The sequence below is a fragment of the Typopeltis vanoorti genome, chromosome 21 (assembly GCF_054136105.1).
Source record: "Typopeltis vanoorti isolate ZY-2024b chromosome 21, IOZ_Tvanoo_1.0, whole genome shotgun sequence".
In the NCBI taxonomy this organism is placed as follows: Eukaryota; Metazoa; Arthropoda; class Arachnida; order Uropygi; family Thelyphonidae; genus Typopeltis; species Typopeltis vanoorti.
The window spans coordinates 4,213,688-4,237,743 of NC_143569.1; the positions used below are offsets into that span (position 1 = coordinate 4,213,688).

The 24,056-nt window shown below is 33.6% G+C and overlaps 1 protein-coding gene across 1 annotated transcript in view; it reads left to right on the forward strand.

Moving 5' to 3' along the window:
• Nucleotides 1–1,298: 1,298 nt before the first annotated feature.
• LOC150094600 (cell adhesion molecule Dscam1-like) overlaps nucleotides 1,299–24,056 on the forward strand; it is a 229,002-nt gene continuing 206,244 nt past the window's right edge. Inside the window, exon 1 of the mRNA XM_090411601.1 lies at nucleotides 1,299–1,641. Coding sequence (XP_090267727.1) covers nucleotides 1,299–1,641 — 343 coding nt within the window. The remainder of the gene's footprint in view (nucleotides 1,642–24,056) is intronic.

A 24,056-nucleotide genomic window follows, 5' to 3' on the forward strand; every position in this document is an offset into this window, starting at 1 on the left:
TTTGCAAAGTTTTGTCATAAGGTATTAAGTTGAAAAGGTTTAGTTTATGAGCGCGGAGATATATGCGAATGTCAGATAACTGTTCCGGTAAAATCCACGTGGTTTTTCGAAGGCTGCAGGTGGGCTCGAAGTCTCTTTGTAGCCGAATTAAACTATTGTTCGCGTAAATATTTGTTCAGTGTTAGAAATTGAATAAATAAAAATATCATGTAATTAGCATTATATTATATGACTGTTTCCTCCAAATTTGTTTATTTCTGTTTTTGTACAAATTATCGTGTTAGGAAACAGTTTCTTGAAGCTATGCCCAGTTTAATGAAGTTTAATTGCGATGCTTAGGGACTTCTAAATGAAAACAGTCTACTGCAACTGGTAGCAGCGCGATAATAAACAAATTGGCCTATAATAAACATAGGCCAATTTGTATATTACTTATGTTTAGTTATTAGGAAAAATTGATTTGCATACTAGATCCATACAGTTTTCTGTAAAAATAGACCAATTTTTTCATTGTTGTGTTAATTAAATAGTTTGAAAATAGTTTATTAAGATGCTGTTTGATAAAAAAAAAAAAAATCAGATGAAAAATTAAACATTTTAGTTTTTCATATATGATAAATAAAATAAACCCTGTTACATCTTAAACGCTAGGAGAATTTTTGAAGATTTTCGTGCTCTTCAAACAAGAATTTTTCGAGATTTCAACATGCTTTTTTTTTCGAAAAACGGAATTACAAGAGAATTTTTTTCTTTTTCAAGAATTAAATTTTAGATTTTTTCACTGAATTTTTCGTGATTTTTCAGAATTTTAAATTTAATTTTAGACGAAATTTAAGATTTTTATGAGAGAATTTTTTTTCATGCTTATTCGAGAAACGGAATTTCAGATTTCTAAATAGTTAATTGTTCATACTTTTTCAAGAAAGGGAATTTAATACTTTTCTTTCAAGAGAATTTTTCATTTTAGTTGCATTTTAATTTAATATGACGATTATATTTTACTGTAATGCATATACTGCATTTGCTGTTTTAGTGAAAATAATTCTTTTCCTCTGGGAAAATAACTGTTTTCACTAAACACTTAATTTAGTAAATTAGTTTTAATAAATTAATTTTAAATAATTTTTCACTAAATTATTTCAGCAAATAATTTTAATAAGTGTATCGATTTTGGTATTTCCCTGTTTTTTTTTTTTTTTTTTTCGCTTATTGGTATTTGTAATATAACCGATAAAACAGAGAAATGCATTGTGAATAATGTTTGCCTTATCAGCATTTTCTTAAAATAGCCCCTTAACATGCAGTTTCTTCGATTTACAGGAACGTGCAGAGGGGAAGAAGAAACCAGTTTGTCTTTCATTCAGGAGCCGCCAGTTAGCGTGGACTTTACGAACGCTTCTGGGGCCGAGATTCCGTGTAGAGCTGTTGGAAATCCCATGCCAACAATTTCGTGGATTACTCAAGAAAACGAGGTTGTGACTGATGTTTCTTCACTTAGATACGTCCGAAATGACGGCTCCCTGGTCTTTCTGCCATTTCAAGCGAACGCCTACCGCCCCGATGTTCATGCTACTGTCTATCGTTGCGTAGCATCAAGCACGGTGGGATCTATTGGTAGCAGAGACGTGCATGTGCGAGCAGGTGAGTAATTATGTAGAGCTGTGTGTGTGTGTGCATTTGGAATTCTCGTATAAAAGTGATGTTCCTAACTATTTTTCCCCTTCAAAGGCTATGTTGAATAACGTTGTTATTTGCTCCTAAGCCCCAGCCATAAAATAGCTTACTTGAGATATAAAGGCGTGTATATTTTATTATCTGAAGTGTGCCATTGCTTTCAGCCGTAACAGCTCACATAAAATATCTATTCGATAAAGCTCGATCGTTTTGTTTTTTCGAAGGCAAGTAATCAATTCTTACGGTAACAAGGGCAAATATTGGATATCTGACATTGTTGTCATGTTTGCTATAGTGAGAAATTCCAATATGCCATAGCCGCTAGATTCGGTAGATGAACTGTGCAAGCGACTGGCTATACAAAAACTGGAGTCTAGTAATCAGTATCTATAAACATCATAACAATATTTTTATACTGAAAGATAATTTATATCATTTAGTTTTATTTGGCGCAGGTCTTATTTCCTCAGATCAACATCTTTTTATACTTCCGTGCACTCAGTTTATCTTCTTTACTAGTTTTAAAAGCAGTACTTGAAAAAGAAAATACGTGGACTATAAAGGTTATAAAACTTAACCAAAATGTGCTTACGATATATTCAAAACTACGTTTGAACTTCGAAGTGAAGGTTTAAATCCTACTATTATTCACTTGCCTGTCATAAGCGAACATTATGCGGCCACATTTTATTCCTCTCACATAGAAAGGGTTAGCAACATGCCACCAAATACGTGACTGTTAGTAAGATACCGTCATCGCGTCAGTATTTTATGCTATCTTTATATTTACACATTAAAGGGACGTGGCAGAAACTATTTTCGTACCATGAAATAAATCAGTGAAATGGAAAATAAATCTGAGAAGGAAGATAAGCCAGGAAATGCAACATGCCAGAACCAGGTTGGAGCACGATGTTAAAAGAAGTTGAATAACCCGTAAAAATAAATCATCTTAACAACAGTTAGAAAATACGGTCAAAGTTATTATTTGGAATTACAAAAAATATATCTCAGATAAATCAACTGCAATTGTCATCCGAACTATAACAGTTGTATTGCATTTAGCAAACCTTGGTCTGCTGTTTTTAAGAAAAAGAAGTTCGGAAGAATAGCTTTAGCTCGTGAGTATTGCACTATATATTATGCTGTAATAGTCATTTCAACTGATGTGGGACAGTGGAAAGATATTTTTCGTTTAAGTCTATTTTTTACTCGATTGTTTTCCAGACAATCATCGAGTTTGGTTTAATCATTAGATTTCGATCTTAATTCTTCTAATCTGAGCCACTGAGCATATGTAGAATACAAATAAAGTACGCCGAATCAAACCACGCGGTCATTGCGAAAGGGAAAAGAGCAGTGGTAGAGGATAAATGGCAAAGTAGTTCGTGGGATGGGAGATGATTCTTTAAGATTTACAGAAAAAGTATTTTGTCATTATAATTTTGTAATGTTTTAAATAATTTTCATAAGATTTCTCTGTATAGCTGAACTATTTATTGTAATGTATTATAAATCCTATATATGTTTGAAAATCTGCAATCTCCTTTCTGATTTTAAATGTTCAGTTACTTTTCGTTTCTCTTCTTATATCGGGAAATTATGTGCTTGATAAATTGGAGAAGACCTTTGTTTCCTTTTGATCAATAAATCGCACTTGTAATTTTCTGATGTCGCATTTTTTTCGTATTAGAGAATTTACAGCATTCGAATGTACCTGTTCTTTTCTGATATTATTATTTGTCGCGTCCAGGGAGTCCAAAGACTCATCGAGGGAGGGCATCTCCTCTACAACTCTGCTTCCATCACTCACAATTCACCAACTGACATGAACTACACCAACTCCATCTACCGCCGACCACCACTAGTATTTCCACAGACAATCACAAACATCCATACCCACAGCAGGATTCTTGACTAGAGAACGGACACAATAATTACTCAGACAGACAGTCAGGATGGCATATGTAGAAAATAAGTAAATAAATAAAGTGCTTAAGATCTGCATGCTAGTATTCAGATCTACAAGAAAAAATATGCCAATTTTATTTTTAATTATTCAAACTAAAAAAAAAAAACATAAGGAAAGATTAAGAAAATATCTGACATCCAGAAAAATTTCTTCTGCTTACTTTTTTAAAATATTAATTTCATCTACAAGACCTCACAAAAGATATGATACAATAATACATACCGTATGTGGGCAAGTGGTCAGGGAGAAAGAAAAAAAATCTGTTAATGTTTATTAAAGAACTATGAGAAAGTAAACATCCGTGACATTCAAGAGGGAGGCTACTCAAAAGAACAAATAGATGGAATGAAGGAAGAAAAGGTGGTGAGGTAATTTTTTAGATAAACCGTGTATGAATTGTGACTGTTCGTGTGGTGATGGCATTTTGTTATCTGTAAAACTGCAGTGGAGAGGCTGCGAGAAAGCAATTGGATAGTGAGAGAGAGAGAGGATCATTATTTGAATTGCCTTCCTAGATACAATGGAACATAATTAGGGAGGATCTGTGTTTGCCATCCCAAATGTGAGAAGAATATTCTGAAATTGGCTGGATTTGAGATTTATTAAAGTGTTAGGAGGAGGGGTGGTATTTTGATCGTAAGTTGATTATGAATATGATGCGTTTGTGCTAGGATAGGTTAGATGTGAAAGTCAACCTAAGAAGAGAAAACTGATCTTTGAAAACTGATCAGTCCAACCAACAAACTTTGGTTGGACTGATCAAAGTAAGATGGAGCAAAATATTTTTTTTACCCGAAATAAGACAGAATTGTGTTTTGATAGCATTGAAATTCACTTGGTTATCTTCATCCCGCTAAAATGTTGAGACCAGTTTTAAGAGCGATGGTCATAGAAGATATTCAAATTAATAAGGGGAATGGAGTGCATCCATGGATAGGTGTGAGGTTAGTGAGAAAAGGTCATTGATGTTTAGGAAGATGGGTGGGTGTACATGAAAGAAGAGTCCTGAAGTACACCAACATTAATAGAGAAATCTGATGAGAGATTCCTCTGTTCTTCCCATGACATTCACGGGAAGAACAGAGATCCAGGTGTCAGTCCAGTTACAAAGGACAAGACAGATCATATTATGGTAACCTCTTAAGGACTCGATATGAGATTGCGTGATGTGTTATAGACTAGATTATTCAGAACTGGAAAATCCTGTTCAAATATTTGAACAGGATTTTCCACTAATAAAGTAGGAATATCTCTCTTTCATTCATACACGTACAATTAGAAACTAATCGATAATAGCATCTGATAAGTAAAATTAAATTATTTGGCTTAAGACATCACGTTAAAAATAATTTGATTTTTGATAAACAGCAAAACAAGTAAAAAAGGCTTGTATAAACTTCATCAACAGGTGAAGATTTATACCAGCTTTTGAGAGGAGAATAAACGTCCAGATCTCATTATTCCAAATAGACTGTTAGCTGCTTCCTTTACATTGATAAATGCGATTATCAATATTGTTGGTGCGCAAGAGATGATGATCATTGGAACCTTTTGTTCGCAATGCGATTTAGTTATTTATATTGTATTGGTTATATTGCATCATTATGAAATGTGATTATGACGGCCTCTTTCAGAAATTCTCTCTCTCGTTTTTACCTCTCTAAATAGGGTTCTTGATGCTTTTGACATGATTTTGATCGTCAGATTCTTGCTTTAACATTTCTAATGATTTTCAAAGATTTATACCAAAATTGAGTTACGTCTTTGTACAAAGTAAATTTCTCATCTTTACAACACCGAAGTAAACAGAGTTCTTTCGCTCTGATGGCAACATTCCGATTCGATTAATAACTAAATTAATCTATTAATTTCTGACACGTCAGGGAGAGATAGCGCATACAAAATACTACTTCCTCAAAGATGAAATTAAGAATTGTTTTTCCATTTTATAAGGACTGGAATTGAAAAGTAATGGTTCTGTTACATTTACACCGATGTATAAATCATATTTAATTCATTCGTTTGGTGTATCGATAGAGTTATTTTTTAAAATGAACAGTTTGAACACCTCTCGTCTTAGTTAAAAAATCATAATGAAACAATATCCATTTGATCATTTTCTTATGCGAGGGTATTTGTACTTAAGTATTCATTATTAATGAATATGTACAGAAATATTTCAAAATTCAATGATTCATTTAAACATAATGCTGGAATAAAATAGTACACTTACTGTACGCATTTTATTATTCATAAAATACATTCAGCTTCAAGGAGGGTATTGAAGAATACAAATATGTCAAAAATAAGATATTTTTTAAAATGTATAATAAACAGTTCTTATGTCTTTATGAGGTATAGTATGCTATACCCCCAAATAGTTCAGTTTAGGGGATTTACCTAGTCTGTGAAGAAGCCATTTTTGAACATTTTTCCAAATGAGAAAACAGTTTTTTTTTTTTTTCGTTGAAGAGAATTGTTCATCCGTATGTTCAGTACATTAATTTTAAATAACTATTTTATTCATTACAATTTTACAACAGAAATGTTTCCTTTGATAGCATTCCTCCTTTATTTAGACAATGTTTTAAATTAGATTTGGTATAATTTATATGGCGAAGATCTGAAATCACGACTATTTCTACATCACACCAATTAGCAACGATATTATTTCATTAAAAGTGCCGTGATATGTTTCGGGACAGAAATGTAATTTGCTTTAGATGTCTGTGTTATATTTAGCCTGAATTATGGCAATATAATAATTGAAAACTGCTAGAGCAGTCCACGTAGGACTCGAAAGAGATTACCTTCCGTATTGCAATTAGAAGTAATTAGGGCGGACGGATGACAACACTACAAGAAGTGATGGGTTCCTGATGTTGCACGCTTCTCTGTAACAATGAACAGTAACTATTTGTCTTCGAAATGACTGCAGTGATTAGTTAAAAGTCCGCACCTAACAGAATTACTTCACTTATAGGAAAAGGTCGATATTTCGATCATCTAAAACAATATAACAAACTAAAGATTAGGGATGAAATTGTCATTGAGATGGAGTAATAGGAAACAAAAAAAATAAGTTTTGCCCCACGATGTTAATATTATTGCTACAGCCAGTGTTGACTAAAAAGCTAATGTCGTAGTATATTTCAATGTTGTATTTTCTGTTTTCCATTGCGTTTCCATCGATTAACTAAAAGGGTCACATGGGGGAAAGCAATATGTAACATAGCAGCTCATTGTTTAGAGAGGGGGGTTTAAAAACCTCTCTCTAAACAATGGTCACACATCTTTCTTGCAACCACCAAAAATCACAAAACCTAAAAGTGCTTTGCTAGGTTTGAAGTTAATTGAAATGTAGCCAGTGCATAAGAAGCACTAAAGGTTACTTTTCATATCTTTGTAGGCTTTCGCCGCTTTGAAGTTTCATTTTTCCATGTAGGAAGAGTATTAATGATAATACGTATATGGAATTACTGAGTGTATCTGTATAAGTAAGAGACAAAAGTGATTGACGGTAAAGAAAGCATTTCATATAAATTACTTTGGTTCAATACTGATAATATCGAAACTGTTCCAACAATTTTCAATTAAGAAAATAGTGGAGGGTTAAAAAGATGTTTAATGTATCACTATGCATCTTAAAGCATGCTTCATTTTCTAACTCCCTAGATTTATGAGTCTAGCATTAAAAGAGCTCTTGCAGTTTTTTCCTTACCTCTTTGAACAAGGACAATTTTCATGTATATTTGGATTAGCATAAAATGCTAACAAAATTCTTTGTGCAAAATATTCATGTCAGGCATAAATCTATAGAAGAATAATCCCAGAATCCTCAGAAATAAATCCTCGATGAATATTCACATGCTTGCGAACAGTCACATCGTTTTTGTTTTTTCTAAATATAAACGATTTTCGTTAGGAGCATTTATTTTTTTTAATACCTTTCCTAATGCATTTGCTTTTCGTTAGTATTTACGAAATTATAAAACTGTGCAATCTATTTTTGGATTCGGGGGTTTGAAGTTTAATTACTGTAACAGAACTGTCAAAAACTTTATTTTCCTCGTCGGCAGTGATGATAAAAAAAAGTTCTGTTTGGCTTCACAGGTTCATCCATACTCCGTAAACTTCGTATGATTCATTTCACTTGTTATCAAGCATAGAATCTGAATGTGAAATCAAATCAACTTACAGCGCTTAGACGTAAAGTTGACAGTGCACGAAGCAATTTCCTGGTGGATAATGACGTTAGATGGAAATTTCTATTTGATACATCCAAGTCGTTCGCGAAAAAAGAGAGAGGAAGTATTTCTGTTGTGTATGCATCACCAAACTTTCGTATAAGTTCTGAAAAATTACTCGTGAAATTTAGAGTTGCGGCCGAGAGAACCTAGATGAGCTTGGTTAAAGCTGTGTGATATGCAAGTGAAACTCGTTTTGTTTTTTTTTTTTCATAGTGGAGCAGCAGAAAATATTACATGGGAATCCGAGGTTATTCTGATCTCACAAACGATAGTTAAAGTTTCAAATTTTAAAGATTAGTTACAGTTGTTTCTAAAACCTATTTTAGAAATAATTGAAAAGAATTTGTGAATTTTATGCTAATAGAGAAATCATTGGTGCGTTATTAGTTATTCAATTCTGCATTAAACTTTAATTTTAATATACACCAGTAACTGAGTTAAGAAACTTTTGATATAACTGATGCGCCACAAATTGTTGCATCAATTTTAAATCATACGTTATGGTAATTTAGAGAATAAACAATGCATGATTCTCAGATAATCTTAAATAAACCTTTTACTTATTTTTCAGTTCTGTAAAATGATGAAAATAAAGCATGGATTAACAATATTCTCCCCTTTGTAATAATCATATATGCATGAGACGACAGTACATAGTACTGATTTTGGCGTAAATATTAAATGTGCAATGGAATTCTGCTATTATATGTCATATATAATTTAGATCCTGTTTCCTGTATTCATTGCCTCTTCTGTTGCCATATAATTTTCTCAATTTTCTTTGTGGTACACAGCAAAATGATAAGTTTAATCTTTTACTAGAAACAAATCTATGAAATTCATGCATTCTATACGATACCCCTTCAGGGAAAAGCTTAATTGATTTAAAAGTAGAAAAGATAACTTCTGTGTAATCTCTGAGTGAAATTACATATAAAAAATTAGCATGTTCTTTATAAGTATATATATTATTCACATACCTTTGATACAAAATGCATATTAATAAAAGGAAAGTAATGTAAAAAAGAAAGAAATATATATACAGATGTTGAATACCGGCGCTATCATTTATTTAAACTGGGTTAAAAAAAATAAAGCAAATTACTTATTAGATATTCTATACTGCATACGAATAAAAGTTATATTAAATGCTGTTTGCTTAAAAAGAATTATAATTGCAATTTTATGAAACACAAAACATTTTGCTTGGAAGTGCATTGTTTTGTTTTATTCACTTGTGGTTTATGTAAAACTCTACATAATGCAATATGTCTGCAGTCTGTTCTTTGTGACTACTTGGTTGGAACGGCATGGATTCAAATTCCCTGTAGGGCGTCAAGAAACTTTATAAGTTCTTTATGAATTAAAAGATGTTTTTCAGCCTACGAACAGAATACTACGGATTAGCTTTAGTTGTTCGACCGTAATCCGAATTTCATGGTAATTTAATCCCAGTTGTGCTTTATTAACACTGTTTGTTTTTCTGTTATGTTCTCTATAGAACATAACAGAACAGAGGTTATAATATAACATATTATAACCTCTCGTAGAGAGGTGATAATATATATCCAATTGCAAGATGTAACCTAGTTTTTAAACCCGTCATTTTTGATGGTTCGTCTCAGAGTCTAGTTCTGGCATTCTTTGTTCGTATGAAGAAGGACCATCTTTACTCGTCCTCAAATCAGCAATGTAAAGAACGCCTAAACCTGCCAAATATCGCCATCTTCTAAATGATTTCAAGGATTCTGATGAATTCAGAAATGGGGAATTACATGCTGAAATACAAAATTCGTTTTCATTTTTGATGGAGAGCGAACAGTTTCGTCTATCCATTTGCATAGATTACAAATTTATATAATGTTCATATAGAAAGCATCTCTCCATTGTTGGTTGCTATTTTACTTTGCTACTAGTAGGAAAAGTGACAAAAAAGTTACTTTCCTCTCGCCAAATGTTCCAAGCAGTTATAGGCGAGTTTTCGTCTGCTTTTATTCATGTTAGTTCTAAAAGGTTCGTAGTTTATTCAAACTATGGATTTATAAGTTTAATTATTAACAAGACGAATTCTTTATTCAGTAGCACATTTTGTTTAATAGGGGGGGGAGAAGCAGACTGAGCATTTGAAAGTATTGCATGGCTTTATTGCTTGAAGTGAATAGTATGTAATTAAATATATAAGATGTGCTACATAAAGCACCGAAATTAAAACCCATTCGAGTCATGTACACAATGATTGCATTCAACAGAAAATATTTATTTGTATTTGAACAAGTCATGGAAATCAAAAAAGAATTACTGGGTAATAAACTATTTAAACAACCTTGAATAACATAATATTTTCCTTTCAAATGTTGCAAATATTTAAACCTCATTGGAGATGAAATTCAGGTGCTTTGTGAATGGGGTATAATTAAATAGGAATATTATCACACAACAAATTCGTATCATCACAAGCAATTCTTATGTCACCTGATTAAACTGGTTCACTAGAATGAAGAGAAGTTCTTAAAATTTCGTAGTCTTGTAATTTTGAACTTTCCATAATTTGCATTTATGATGAAATATTTGTTTAACCAACGTTTGCATTATTTGAAAAGCATGTTAAAAAGAGTAAATTTATTCAGATAACAGAACATCATTTATCTCTGTAATCGCATTATTTCTTCCTCACGATAACGTGCCCATAATTAAAACTCTTATATTAAAAAAAAGTACAGGAAATGCGCCTTTTCTTTATTTTAAATGTCGCTCCACTTTTTGGCGCATGCTAGAGGCTCTAATGTTTTCTGGTAAAAGAAAACACTATTACGGAGAACTGTTGAACTAATGATTCTAAAACGATAAGTTCAAAACAATAATTTCATACTTTGCCGATTAACAAAATTCCCTTTTTTAATTAAAAGATAACATTTTCATTTATATTATAATTTCATCCGAGAATTTTTACTCGTCGGATTCCATATTACAAGAATATGAATAATCAAACTTAATTTTAGACGAAATCACTATTCAAATAATTCTGATTTGTACAGATGGTAATTAATTGCTGTTTTTATTTTGAAATTCGCCAGAAACAAGTTCAAAAATTAATTTACAAATTGTTTATTTATAAGCTGCAAAATTAAAAACCAGATATTTCAACACTTTCAGAAAATAAAGCTTAGTCTGAACAACGCGCGTGCACACACGCATATATATATATATATGCACTGTTTTGAAAGACGTTAACGGACACCATAGTGTGAGGAACAAATAGCTATGCCTCCTTCCCCCCACCTGAATAAAACGTAGGACCTTCTTTCGCTGCGACGATTGTAACAATCCCCCGGGCATACTTTTCACAAGCGTACAATAGCGATCAATGAGGATTTTTTGCCACTTCCTGTACGCATGTAATGAAGTCCTGGACTGTTGTGGGGAGGATGTCCCTTGACCTTACGCGACGCAGAGATAAATAGGGTGAGATGAATGCTCTGTGGAGGCCAGTCCAGTATAGTGACGTTCATGTCCACAAACCACGCAGTTACAGCAGCGGCCTTGTTTCGGTGCATTGTCTTCCTGAAAGAGACCTACTTTTTGGGGGGCTTCTATGGAAGCGCCACAAAGTAAGAAGCATTGCATTGTCCAGAATGTTCAGACACCTCTCGGAGTTCAATGTCCATGGCACCAAAGAGAACCGAGACCAAACCAGGAAAGACTGGACCATACCATCACATCGTCACCTCCGAAATTAATAGTTATGGTTACGCACTCGGGTAAGATACGTTCACTGGTCATCCGCCACAACTACACCCTTCCATCTGCAGAGGATGTAGCCTGATCGTCGCTCCATGACACAGCTTTGCAGGCTTCCCTCTCCTACTGTACAAGCTCTTTGAACTAATGAAGGTGAAGCGTCATGTTTGTTGGGTAATGTGGGGCTTGCATATTGCGGTTCTACCATGAAAACCCGTGCTGCGAGCCTCGGTTCCGAATGTTTTTCTTGTGTAGATTCGTGTACCACCCAGTGCCCGGAATTTCTCATTCAAAGTGTCGTCTGAGGAATGGACGACTCACCATACTCACGTCCCGTGGGTGTGGTGAGTCGTCCACTGAGAGTTGCACTTACTGTTGACCCCTCCGCTTCCATCTCAGTACGGTATCACTTCCTGTTGACCTGGGATGGCCAAATTTTCCAACAGTTTGTTAGAACATGCCGAACACATCCTTTAAAACTTCGTCGGTTCCTTTCTCGCAGCCATTTCGCCCGGACGCATGATTTTCGATTAACGATTAACATTTCTGGCATAAAGAGTGAAGCAAAATGCTTTTCATACTCCCAGCTATCTGATAGGGAAACGGTGAGTTGAAAAAGATTTGGGAGCCAATTGCTCGCCCTGAGCGGGCTAGTAGATTAGATATAGGTATTGAGCTGATTTTCGAGCATCGTATTCCTCCAATTTATACCGGCTACAAACACGTACCTCGTTACATTGCACGATGCACCTTGCCCATGAATGTATCTGTTGTCTTCTTTCCAAGCAGTGTGTGTGTGTATATATATATATATATATATATATGTATGCATATATATATAATATATAGTTCTGAAGATATATTTTCGTGTCGGTGCAAAATATTTCACGATCAGAAAATAAGCTCCATTCATACGCTCCTTTCACACAGTGTGTGTGTGCATTTCTGATATACAGTATGGTAATTCAACAGTATGTTGAATTCTTGGAATCATTGGACTTCGTATCGGGTAGCAGCCTAAAGCTCGAAAAATTGCAAAGTTATTGATATTCATCATTTCAGGTGATTTAAAATTATTTTAATGGTTCTCCTAATATAATTGGGAGTATTCCACCTGGAATATGCTTAATGCGTTAAAATGGAGAAAATTCATCTGAAAAGCCACAATCAATCTCTAGCTCTCTTGCAACTCTCTCTCGAAAGCAATAAACAACTTTTTTTAACTGCGTGATAACTACTTGTTATTTCACTAGACATACTGAATTCAGCCTTTTATACCCATTCCAAAAGCCTTGCCTTGTTTGTGCAACTCTAATTACACTGTGCGAACTGCCCATTGAAATTGAAATAACAGTGGAATACTAATGAAATAACGTGGATACGAAGCATAAATTAAATGATATATTTCATCCTTATGGTCGTTTGTGTGTTTATCACTCCCTATAGTACAGGCTGAAAGAACTAAAATCAATTTCGTGTGTAGGCAGAAGTCGAGAGAAAAGTAATTTGATATTCTTTTTGAAGAGCTGAAAGTTGACATTATGGTATATTTCATGAGAAGGTGGTTCCACAGAACCGAGATAGATATAATGAGTGATGATTGGGAGTAGTAGTAGATTCACTTACTGTAAAACCATGATGTGACTATTGAGCAAGAATTCTGAAGAAGGTGCGGAAGGAAGTCCTTCATTCCAACCTGAATAATTTCTGTAAGGTGATATCAACATATCTGGAGAGCGAAAGCAGTTGTCCGACAACGGTAAAGTGAAGTAAAAATCCAGAAGACTTTCCCACTTGATGTTCTCAAGGCATGCCATTAGAAAAGAAATTTGGATGAAATTATGATCTGAATTACAAGATATCCTCTCAACAATGGTCGCTGGTTGAGTGGAGAAGATTGTCAAGTATTTTGGTTGAGGGAGAGTTTAATTTCGGTCGTTGCTTCCAGCAATTACCTCAGTCTCTCTTCAGATTTTTCAGTGGAAATGGGAAAAAAAGAGCCATTTGGGGCTGTGGACAGACACTTAAAGCAGTAACATTATTGAAATAATTATTTTTTAAATCTCTCAGCATTATTAAACCAATTCAAATAGATAATAAAAATGCGATTTCGTTAAAACTATTAGAAAATACTTTACAATTTTTTGTTTAAAGAATGGGAAGAATGTAATATTTTAAAAATGAATCAGTAGTTCAGAAATATGATTGTATAGATGATTGACAGAATAGCTGGATTCTATATATTTAAAGCGTCGAATTAAAAATGCTTTCAGCCAAAAAACTTCTTTCCTTCCCCTCACATTAATAATCAAAACAAAGCTGGCAGTTAAAAGATTGTTAAATGAACATAAGGAGTCAGACTTCAAACAGTTGAGTACGCTACTATATCACAATAATTAAGAAATTAAATACATGCATTTAAGTGCTGAACTATTTAATACAGACAAAGGTGTTTGCAAGAGGAAACAACTTCGTGTATGTCTTCAGTTCTCTGAAGAAACCATCAATAGTTTGATTTTTGTTGAATGTTGCTCCATTACCATAATATCTTGGTGGAATCATGGTTCACCTTGCTTGTTGTTCACTGCACCAAGGTTTCCAGTAGAGAAGTTCGGGTGACAATGAGGAAAGAATCTAGAGTAACATCGTGACCCACTCTTGCGGCACTTATAAGTTGATCAACTTATTCTTTATAATTTTCAGCTTTATTGTATTCCAATAAGCTTAAATAATATTTCGAACAAATTCAAGGCTACTAGTTATATTTAATCACTCATTTTGAATTCATCTTTAAATGCTTCTATAACGAATTCTTGCGTTTTATATTCCCTCTTGACGTAAAATATTATTTTAAGGCGATATTTTATTCACATAATGTCAAGTTGTCAAACTCTTCAATATGCATGTGTTGAGGCTTAAGTGTTGCGAGGAGTTCGTGTTAGAAGTTTAATGGAATACTAATAGTACTGAGAGAGGATTAAAACTAATTTTAATACTTCTAATATTTCGTCTCCGTCACAGAGACATTTTCGGGGATTACAAAAACGTTTTGTAAACAACACACACACAAATACAATACAAAGTGAAACTAAAATCCTATCTAGGTAATGCACCCTCTGTGGGCATTTGCAGGTGGCCTGGGATGTAAGGAGGGATCTCTGATAATTAAAGTTTCCCAAATTTTGGAAAGTTTAATGCAACCGTATTTGTTTAAATTAGGTTGATTCCTAATTTAACTATTCTTTGAATCTGCATCTGCACTCTGGAATCAACCTCATTTAAACAAATACCTGTGCATTAAACTTCCCAAAATTTGGGAAACTTTAATTATCAGAGATCCCTCTTTACATCCCAGGCCACCTGCAAATGCCCATAAAGGGCGCATCATCTGGATAGGACTTTAGTTTCACTTTGTATTGTATTTGTGTGTGTGTTGTTACAAAATGTTTTTGTAATTCCCGATGATGTCTGTTTGACGGAGACGAATGTTGGAAGTATTAAAATTAGTTTTAATCCTTTCTGAGTGCTGTTAATATTCCATTAAACCTCTAACATGAATTCTTCAATATGCATAAATGGTGGACATGTTTCATAAATCTTGTTTGCATATTCAGCAGTACTATCATTTACATTTATAAAAGTATAATTTACTTCTCTAAAAACTAAATCACAACGGGAGTAATAAATTATAGCGTAACAATATGAGGATATCATTTTGTTTCCTGAAGCATGGACTTCGTTTTCGGAGGTAATATGCCCGTTGTTGAAGGTAGGATCCTAGGTTCAAGCATTTGTTTTTCCAGTTCAGGAAAATTGTTAGTTGAAAACATAAATTCCTTCATCTGATGACAGCGACTTCCACATGAGGAGGAGGAAATGGGGGGAAAAAAGCCATCCTCTGTCAGTTTTTCGAGAGTCTGTGGTAGTGAAGGACGAAAGAATTAGGCACATGATATTAATATTGGTTTTATCATAGCAAATTCAAATTTATGTATTGCAATACATAAAAAATACTGTTGCACGACCTTCTGGTTTTCTCTAAATCAGTGACATTCCAAAAGTTATTCCCTGAATCAACTGAGCATGACAGCTAGGCAAGTCACAAGGGGAAAAGGAGGAGCCAACAATTTTATCACGGTTCTCAAAGTTACACGCCAAGTCAATAAACATTATATAATCCCTAACGCTTGATGTTGGGAAGATGCTTGTTCGTTTATGAGTGTTAACACTGTTAAAGAAACCACATACACACAATTCGTAGAACCAGTCCAGTTTTACACCATCTATCTTTTAAATATGATAATTATTAATAATTAAAGGATAAGTTGAAAGACATCTGTCTTTCAACTTATCCTTGCATGCATGAATTCTAACATGAGTTTGTATTACATTTCATGTTGATTGATGTAAGAATGATTCAGATATTCCAAGCAGCTTGAAATTATTCTAAGATGTTGCTTGACACAAAATGTTCGCTAGGAGTTTAAAATTTGTGCGGTTAAAACATTTACCGAAGTAAAATATTAAATTAATTTGCAGTCTGATTTGGAATTTTGGGAACTTGTGCAGTGGGAAAAAATTCCTACAATGAAATCTGGTTGAAACAACCCAAGTGTGGTTTTCAGTTTTAAGCAACCGCTTTGTGCCGTTGAATCAAACGCACAATTAAGTGATCATTATTCGTTTTTAACTTTATTTCTAAAACTAAGGGAAATTGTGAACGTATTTATATTAAGAAAAAGTTGGCATGTGTTACCTGGAATTCCAGTACTTGTGAGTGTAGAAGATAAATCATTTTTCAAGATTTCACGCTTTTGTCTGAAAAAAATGTTAATAAATAAAACTGTCTGTAATGCAAACAAGTAAGACTTTATGTGCATGTATTATTCAGCTCATTTTTCAATACTCTCTAAACCAAACGCTTAAATTACTCTTAATAACGTCTTTAATATGATTTTTTTTTAAATTTTACCTTCCTTTAACTAGAACGATAATTGATTTCCAACAACTTATATCTTCTGATTATCCATGCTAAATTAGGCTTTCCGTTCAATATCGCACGTCTAATTGCGTTTTGATTAACGTCTCAAGTTCATTATAATTATCTTAAACTTCATAAAATTTCTTTCTTCTTCGGTTGGCCCAGTTGATACGTCCAATACTTGAAATGAAGTGGTAGCTCATTTGTTTTCTTTGTCACGAGAAAGAAACAAATATGCCAATTAATAATTAAAAACTCCTTTGGGAATAAGAAGTGTTTGTTACAGTACTGTTCAATTCGAGTATATGATTTATTGTTTATTAATTTCTAAGAATGAAAAATTTTCCAATTAGCAATCAAGCAATTATGTGTGAATACTTTTATACGATTCAGGATTAAAAAAAGAGAAAAACAGTGAAAGCAAATTTTAGAATAAATGATGTAATTCAATTGTTCGTAACCATGAGAGAGAGAGAAGGTGAGTCTTAGAGTTGCATAACAAATTGTTTTAATCAATAGAAAAAAAAATAGTTTTACATAATATGGCAATGATAAGTTCACACTGCAACAAGGACTGAAATATTGCTTCGTTGTATGTGTGTGTGCGCGCGCGCTTATTAGATATCCAGTTAAATCATTGCCAGTAAGTCATCTTCATTTATTTTTCTCCGTAATCCCGTTCATACCTTTGTTGTAAACTTCATTTAAATGCAGAAAGTGTATTTTTATTTTTTTATTTTCCACAAAGCTGATGTTTGTAGGATTTTTAATGTAGCAGCCCTCTACATAAAAGGATGTCTCCTGGTGCAACATTTTCATACCCAAAAATTAAGATATTTATGTGAAATATGATGTTGCCTATAACGTAAAAGAGGTCACGTGGCTGGCTTTATTTTAAAACATGCTGTGTTTTATTTGTTTGTATTTTTGTTGCTTCTCTTTGGGTATTTAGTCGAATTTTATTCTCAGTTAAAACAGTAATGCTAGCTAAGTAGCCGTTTCTAATTTGCAGGCAGCCTCTTGCTGTTTAGAACTTAGCCTTATTGTGAAATGCATTGATTTAATTGAGAGATTATTATTTTTAAAGAAAACAGTTAAACTGAAATTAGCACTGCATGCGCCATTCTTCTATCTGCAGCATTTCGTTTTCTTCTCTTTCCTTTATTAATTACCTCCAGTTTCGTTCCTTCGATTGTGGCGATATTCTTAGTAAACAAAACGAAGGAATAATTGTTACAAATTAGGTCGAATGTGCTAAATGATTCACGTACAGTGTGTGTATATGCGGAGGAGAAGAACGACACTTTTGGGACAAATTTGTTGTTTTCAAAGTCCTACAATTCTTTAAACTGAATATTATGCCTGGAATGTGAGTTATATCCTTGAACATACCGGTCGGTCAAAAGTGGAAAGATAATGTAATATTCAATCTGGAACTAGAGGTGCGATGATTCCAGCAGAAACGGTAATCTCCAACTCTTTCAGTACTTCTCTTGGGAGTCACCATTGTTGTCTCTTAAAAAGATCTGATGCAGCACGTGTATAAAATATGCATGCGCTCAGTTTGGCACGATGTAGCGCGACGAGTTTAATATTGCATTTTTGGAATTCATTGCTAATATATGGAATTAATATATTAGCAATGAATGGTAATATATGCTAATATATGGAATTCATATATTAGTATTTTTGGAATTCATTGCTAATATGGCTCACCTTTTTATATGAAGTGTTTTTATTTTTAAATGAAGAGATAAAAACAGTCGAAATGGATTGACGATTCTGCGTCACTTTATCACTCTCTCTCCATGCATTCGTTCTGGTCGAATGTTTAGAGAACTTGAAGCTGTGTACTGGCGGTTGAAAATTTGGTGAAATAATTTATACGATTCGAACTGAAGAATTATCTGCAGAGGAAAATGAGGAAATCGGTTATTGGTCATTTTTCTCTGTTTCAAAGTACACTGATTCTTTCATCAATTTGGTTTAGTTTACCAGTTCAAGTTTTAGTAGACTGCGTTGTCCATTTGAAGACATTCTGTCGCATGAAGGAGGCGTCAGGTAACATCCATCTCAGAACTAGAATTACTATTAGTTGAAATTTCGCACTAATGATTCGTTGATTCGTGTAACAAGAGTAGTCAGTAAACCAGCTATTATCTTCAAACTAGTCGATTAAAACTGTATACACTGAAAAAATACATCGGTGTTATTTAATCACCCTGATTTTCCTTAAAAAAAATTCTTTTATTCTTTACAACTCAGGCATTTACTTATGTCAGTTCATAATGGGCATTTTCCAGGACATGGCGGTGCGCAAGGATTAATGTATCATGTGGCAATCATAATGAACAGTTCCATGAAAATCCATCGAAAGACAGTTTACCGAACGGTAATTCGTCGAATGAACAATTTAACGAATGGCAATTGATCGAATAAACAATTCGTCGAACGATAGTTCACACGACAATTCGTCGCAAATGCGGCTGATCGAAAAAAAAACAATTCAGCAATAATTTTTCGATGAATTCTTTCATAAATCATCGAAAGATGAATTTTCTTAAACTATTCTTTTGAAGTAGTCGGTAAGAATACTTGAGATGTTATTATTAATTTTGTTTTTTTCCATTATTCTGTAAGCATATCTGCTACTTCGCTGTGTAGATAGTGAATTCTCTAGACAAAAAAAGTTCGTTCTGCCTATTTTTTTCAAAACAACAATAATCAGATTGAAATGAAAACTGGCAAATTTTAATAGATCTTAACTGTAAAATTTCATTAAATTTCATCCAGGCAGAGCGGAATTATCAATATCATTTCTAAACTTCTTTACCGAAATTTTCTAATAAAAGCCCATTCTACAAAGTCAGAGAGTTATTGCAATATAAAATGTCGGCATCTTGTCCCTTTGTAGCCCGAATATAGTGGAACTGAAAACTTGGACGGTTCGACAAAATTTTGTAACAGGTTCAACCAAATCGAAGTAAAATTCATCCCATATAACTGGCGTGTGGAGCCTTCGTAGTTAAGTCGGTATAAACAGAGCCTTTTAGATAGAAAGACCTGAGCTCGAATCCCGTGTATGACGCGAAGAATTTTTATCAACTCTCTTCAAGCTGACGGTGAATTATCCTTCAGTCTTATATGGAGATGGTAGGGATTTACTCCAGGACACTCGGGCGTATCATCCTGGACTCTCTCTAACTGTGCACATCTGGAAAGGGGTATCCAGAAAATTCAACGAAAACAATTCATCGAATGAACAGGTTTAATCAACCGATCCCTGCGGATATAAAACCTTTACTGTATAAGGAAGACGATGAGAAACTATCTAATTATTCCCCAGTAACCATTCGTTTGAGGAGAGAGGAGGATAAGGGGAGAATAATAATTATGATACTTAAGATTTTTACTTTATTTATTTTCAGTACATAATCTTTTCCAGTTTGTGTAAAATACACGAAATACTTATACTGAGAGAGAGAAATATCCCTAAAATTGCCACGCATATCTACATAATATATATAAAGGGAATATCATGCTAAATTTCAATTACATCAAACTAATCCATTAAAAACTGCAGTGGGTTTTGATAAATTCACTTCACATGTCTTGTAATTCATTTCTCGGCGAACTGTTCATTAAACGAATTGTTTTCGGTGAATTTTCTGGATACCCCTTGCCAGATGTGCAGTGTTAGAGAGCATGGTTAATGTGTGAATAAAATATTATTTGTATTTATTCTCTTGTGTTACAAATTGTTTCACATTGATATGCTGTCAGAAGTTTAGTGCAAAATAAAACTGATATTCGCAACCTCTTCTAAACTGAAATCGAGCATATTTGCCTAATACGTGATGCTGAACGAACGTATTTCTGCCAGATCATACTTAACGTACCACAATTGCCTAAATTTTTGGCTTCGTTAGCAGAGTTACAAATGAGTAAAACTATTCTTTCAGATTAATTGTAGTAGTATTAACAGCGTTATTATCCTAAAAAAAAATAATATAGTGGAATAGATTTCTTAGTAATTATCATCTATCACATAAAAAGGTACAAATTCCATGGATTCAAACTGCAGCGTAGAGATTATTACATTTCAGAAATGGTTAGAGATTCTTTTCTTCGTTCAAAATAAGTGTCTGTTTCTTAGTAGCACAGTCGGATGGACCACTCAAATATCGAGTAATAACAGACAGCGTAGAACTCTTCTAACTGCAAAACCGACCAATTGGGGACCGGCTTATACTGACCTCTGAACTTTTATCAGCATCCATTTTTTCCACCAATATCTGCACGATGTCACCTGTTAAAAAGAAGACATTTACTCATTTATATCAGAGTTTTAGATCAACACTTTCAATTACTTTAATTCCGTATATTTTCACTGATCGATAAAGGAGTAGACATCAAGTTTAGTTTCTCCTTTCCTCATATGTACTTTGTTTACATCATTAATGAAATGAGAATACATAATTAATGGTTTATAAAGCTACATTTTATCTAACAAAAGAAAAATGTCCCAATTGTTATCTCCTCATTACCGTATCTTGTAATGTTTGGGATCCTCCTTTTATTCAGAAGCTCACTGATCGATCTGTTGTGAATATTATCCTTACTCGTTCACTTTTATCACCTTTATATAAAGATGATGTACTTCCAAAGATTCCGAAAAGGGTTTTATATAACCTGCTTTTTTTATTTCTTTCTTTTATTCCTTGGAGGTTACTTCTCTCACGGTTACTGCAGCAAAGGTTTTTAAAAGCATGTTATTGTTAGCACTGTGCAAGAGTGTTATCAGATTATGACTGAGAAAGACTACCGAAATAGGTGGATTGCTATAACGCACTCCTATTCATTTCGGATGTATACTCTTTCGGTAACAATCATTAAGTGTGAGCACTATCGTATCGGGTCACTCATTTATGTTTCGATGTTAGCATAAACGAGTTTAATCACTAAGAGTGGAACAGACTAAAAAGGAGATGCCTGGAACTCATATAGCAATAAAAGTGAATAAAAAGAAGACTAGTATGTTTTCGTTAACTGATATTAGCAAAGGTACTGAATGTTCAATGAGGAACATATCGACAGCTTTCTAAGGAACATGATACTTACTTGATGCCTGTTTACATATTAAGCCTTTGAATATACATTGCGCTGTCTTAGGAAGTGACGAGTTAATAATGAAGGGTGTGTAGGTGCGCATTGAGAGATAATGCAATATGATATATTAGGGAGAAGCCTGTCAACAGGTTGAGTAATTGTTCGTATTAGAGCATCAAGTATGGAGACAGAGAAAGATAAGGTTATGATGATGTCTAAATTATTAATCAGTAAAGTTACTACCGTTTTGTGGAGCATCATATTACGACATGAAAACAACTAAGTTTATCAGCACAAAGTCAGGAGGAGCCTCAAGCGTTTGTTCTCATTTTCTTTTCACAGCACGATCATAGGATGCGGCGAATGCGATGGTTCCCAAATGAGGATTTTATTTAGGAAAAAAACACAGGAAGTATTAAGCGAAAGATTACGAGTGGAAACAGAGTAATCATTGCAGACTTTTTTACGCACTTTAATGATTATGCAGTGCTCTTGATATGTATTCAGTGACAGCGAGATGTTTATTTCTTTTCGTTACTTTTTGGTACTCTTTCTTCAATTATAAAGAAGATTCACTAATCTAGTGATGCTGCCATCGCGATGGAGAAGTTATATTTTTCATTTTTTAGGCCATTAAAGCACTTCTTAGAAAACATAAGACATTACAATCAATTAAAATGAAAATAATTCTATTTGTAAAATAAAGTAAGAACTTAAGTCCTATTTCAGATATGTACCTACTAGGATTTTATATGTAGGTGATAGCTTATGGTTGGCTTATTTAAAATGAATAATACTTTTTCAAATATTAGACAAATTAATTCCACTTATACTTGTAAAGAATAGGAAGTGCATTATTATTGATTCCAAAAATACTTATATTTTTAACGGAAATAAATCTCCAAAATATTTATTATAACTAGATGCTTAATTTGGGAGACAGCTGTTCAATGCCGCTTTCAGCCCGAAAGCGATAGGATATTTGTATTTAGTCACGAGTACAGAGAGAATTTCAGTTCTCATAACTGAAATTCTGTTTCAACAATTTGTGATATTAAAGGAGTGATTTTTGTGTTCTCGGTTTTGAATGGAGGAAGTAGTATTTGCTCAATAAATGCGCAGCTATTTTCTCCTTATGTAGCGTTTAAGTTAATATCGTTAAAATACAAAAACAAAACTTTCATATGAATTTCTCCTATGAAAAATTGTAAACCTATAGTGTAGTGGTTAAATTAAAGAGGTGCGATTAAATAACCCGAGCACCCAGCTCTAGGAACCAAACATCAATGATATTTCTCGCTCTAATAAGCGGGATCCTGAGTAACGATTATACTAGTTTGAATATTTCTTTCGAATATTATCAAAATCAGCAACTTAGAATTACTCAAATTGCGATATGAGGATGATATAAAAGGAGGTTAGTCAGTATACTGAGTTTTCAGTAGTAATACCAGCCTTTAAGGATACTGACTGAAGATCTCAGTCAGTATACGTAAAGTTATTTGAGTTATTTGCGTTTGTCCGTGCAATAATTTACTGTCAGCTCCTTAGCACCAAGTTTTCCTTTTGAACAAGTGTTTAGTATCCATTAAAAATTTCTGCAGCTGGGTCTTTCCACATAAGTATCTATAATTACACAAAAAGTTTCTTCAACTTTCAATTTCGCGTTTTCTCTTTTTTCTCTTCGATTGTTGAGATCAATCTCCTGATAATCAAATTGCAAATCAGTCTTATTTATCAGTGAAAAGTTAATCATAAGTTTTAATGAAAGCATCATAAGGAAATAGTTAATTAACAAACCAGCGAATACATCTCCGTTAACGTTGCTCGGGTAATTTTTTTCTTCTTCAAAACTTTTAACGCCTCAGAAGGAAGATAGGTCATCTGCCTTGAAATGACCTATGTGTGTACCAGTGGGGAAAAGACTTAACATAGTTACAGAAGGTTTAACCTGATTATAATTATTTGGATAAAAAAAAGATTAAAATAACTTCTAAATCATATTCCAAATGTCGGTCAGTATTTGTATATGACGATATATTACGAAAGTTGGTATCCATATTTTTGAGCAACAGTCTTAAAAAATGCTGGTTTTAAAATTACCTCCACTTGGTCTGACAAGAGGATAAGTGATCACTGTTTAGATAAAAGCATATCTGACAGGTGAGAGGTTGAGACTGACTTACTGAATGTTGTCCGGTCATCACACCGGATATTAGTTAGTAGCTGTCTTATGCAATATAAAAGTTCTTCTTCCTCCGAAAGAGACTCAAATCTTCAGAGAACACCCGTAATTAATTAACTGAAATAACACAGTTTATCCTAGCCTTAG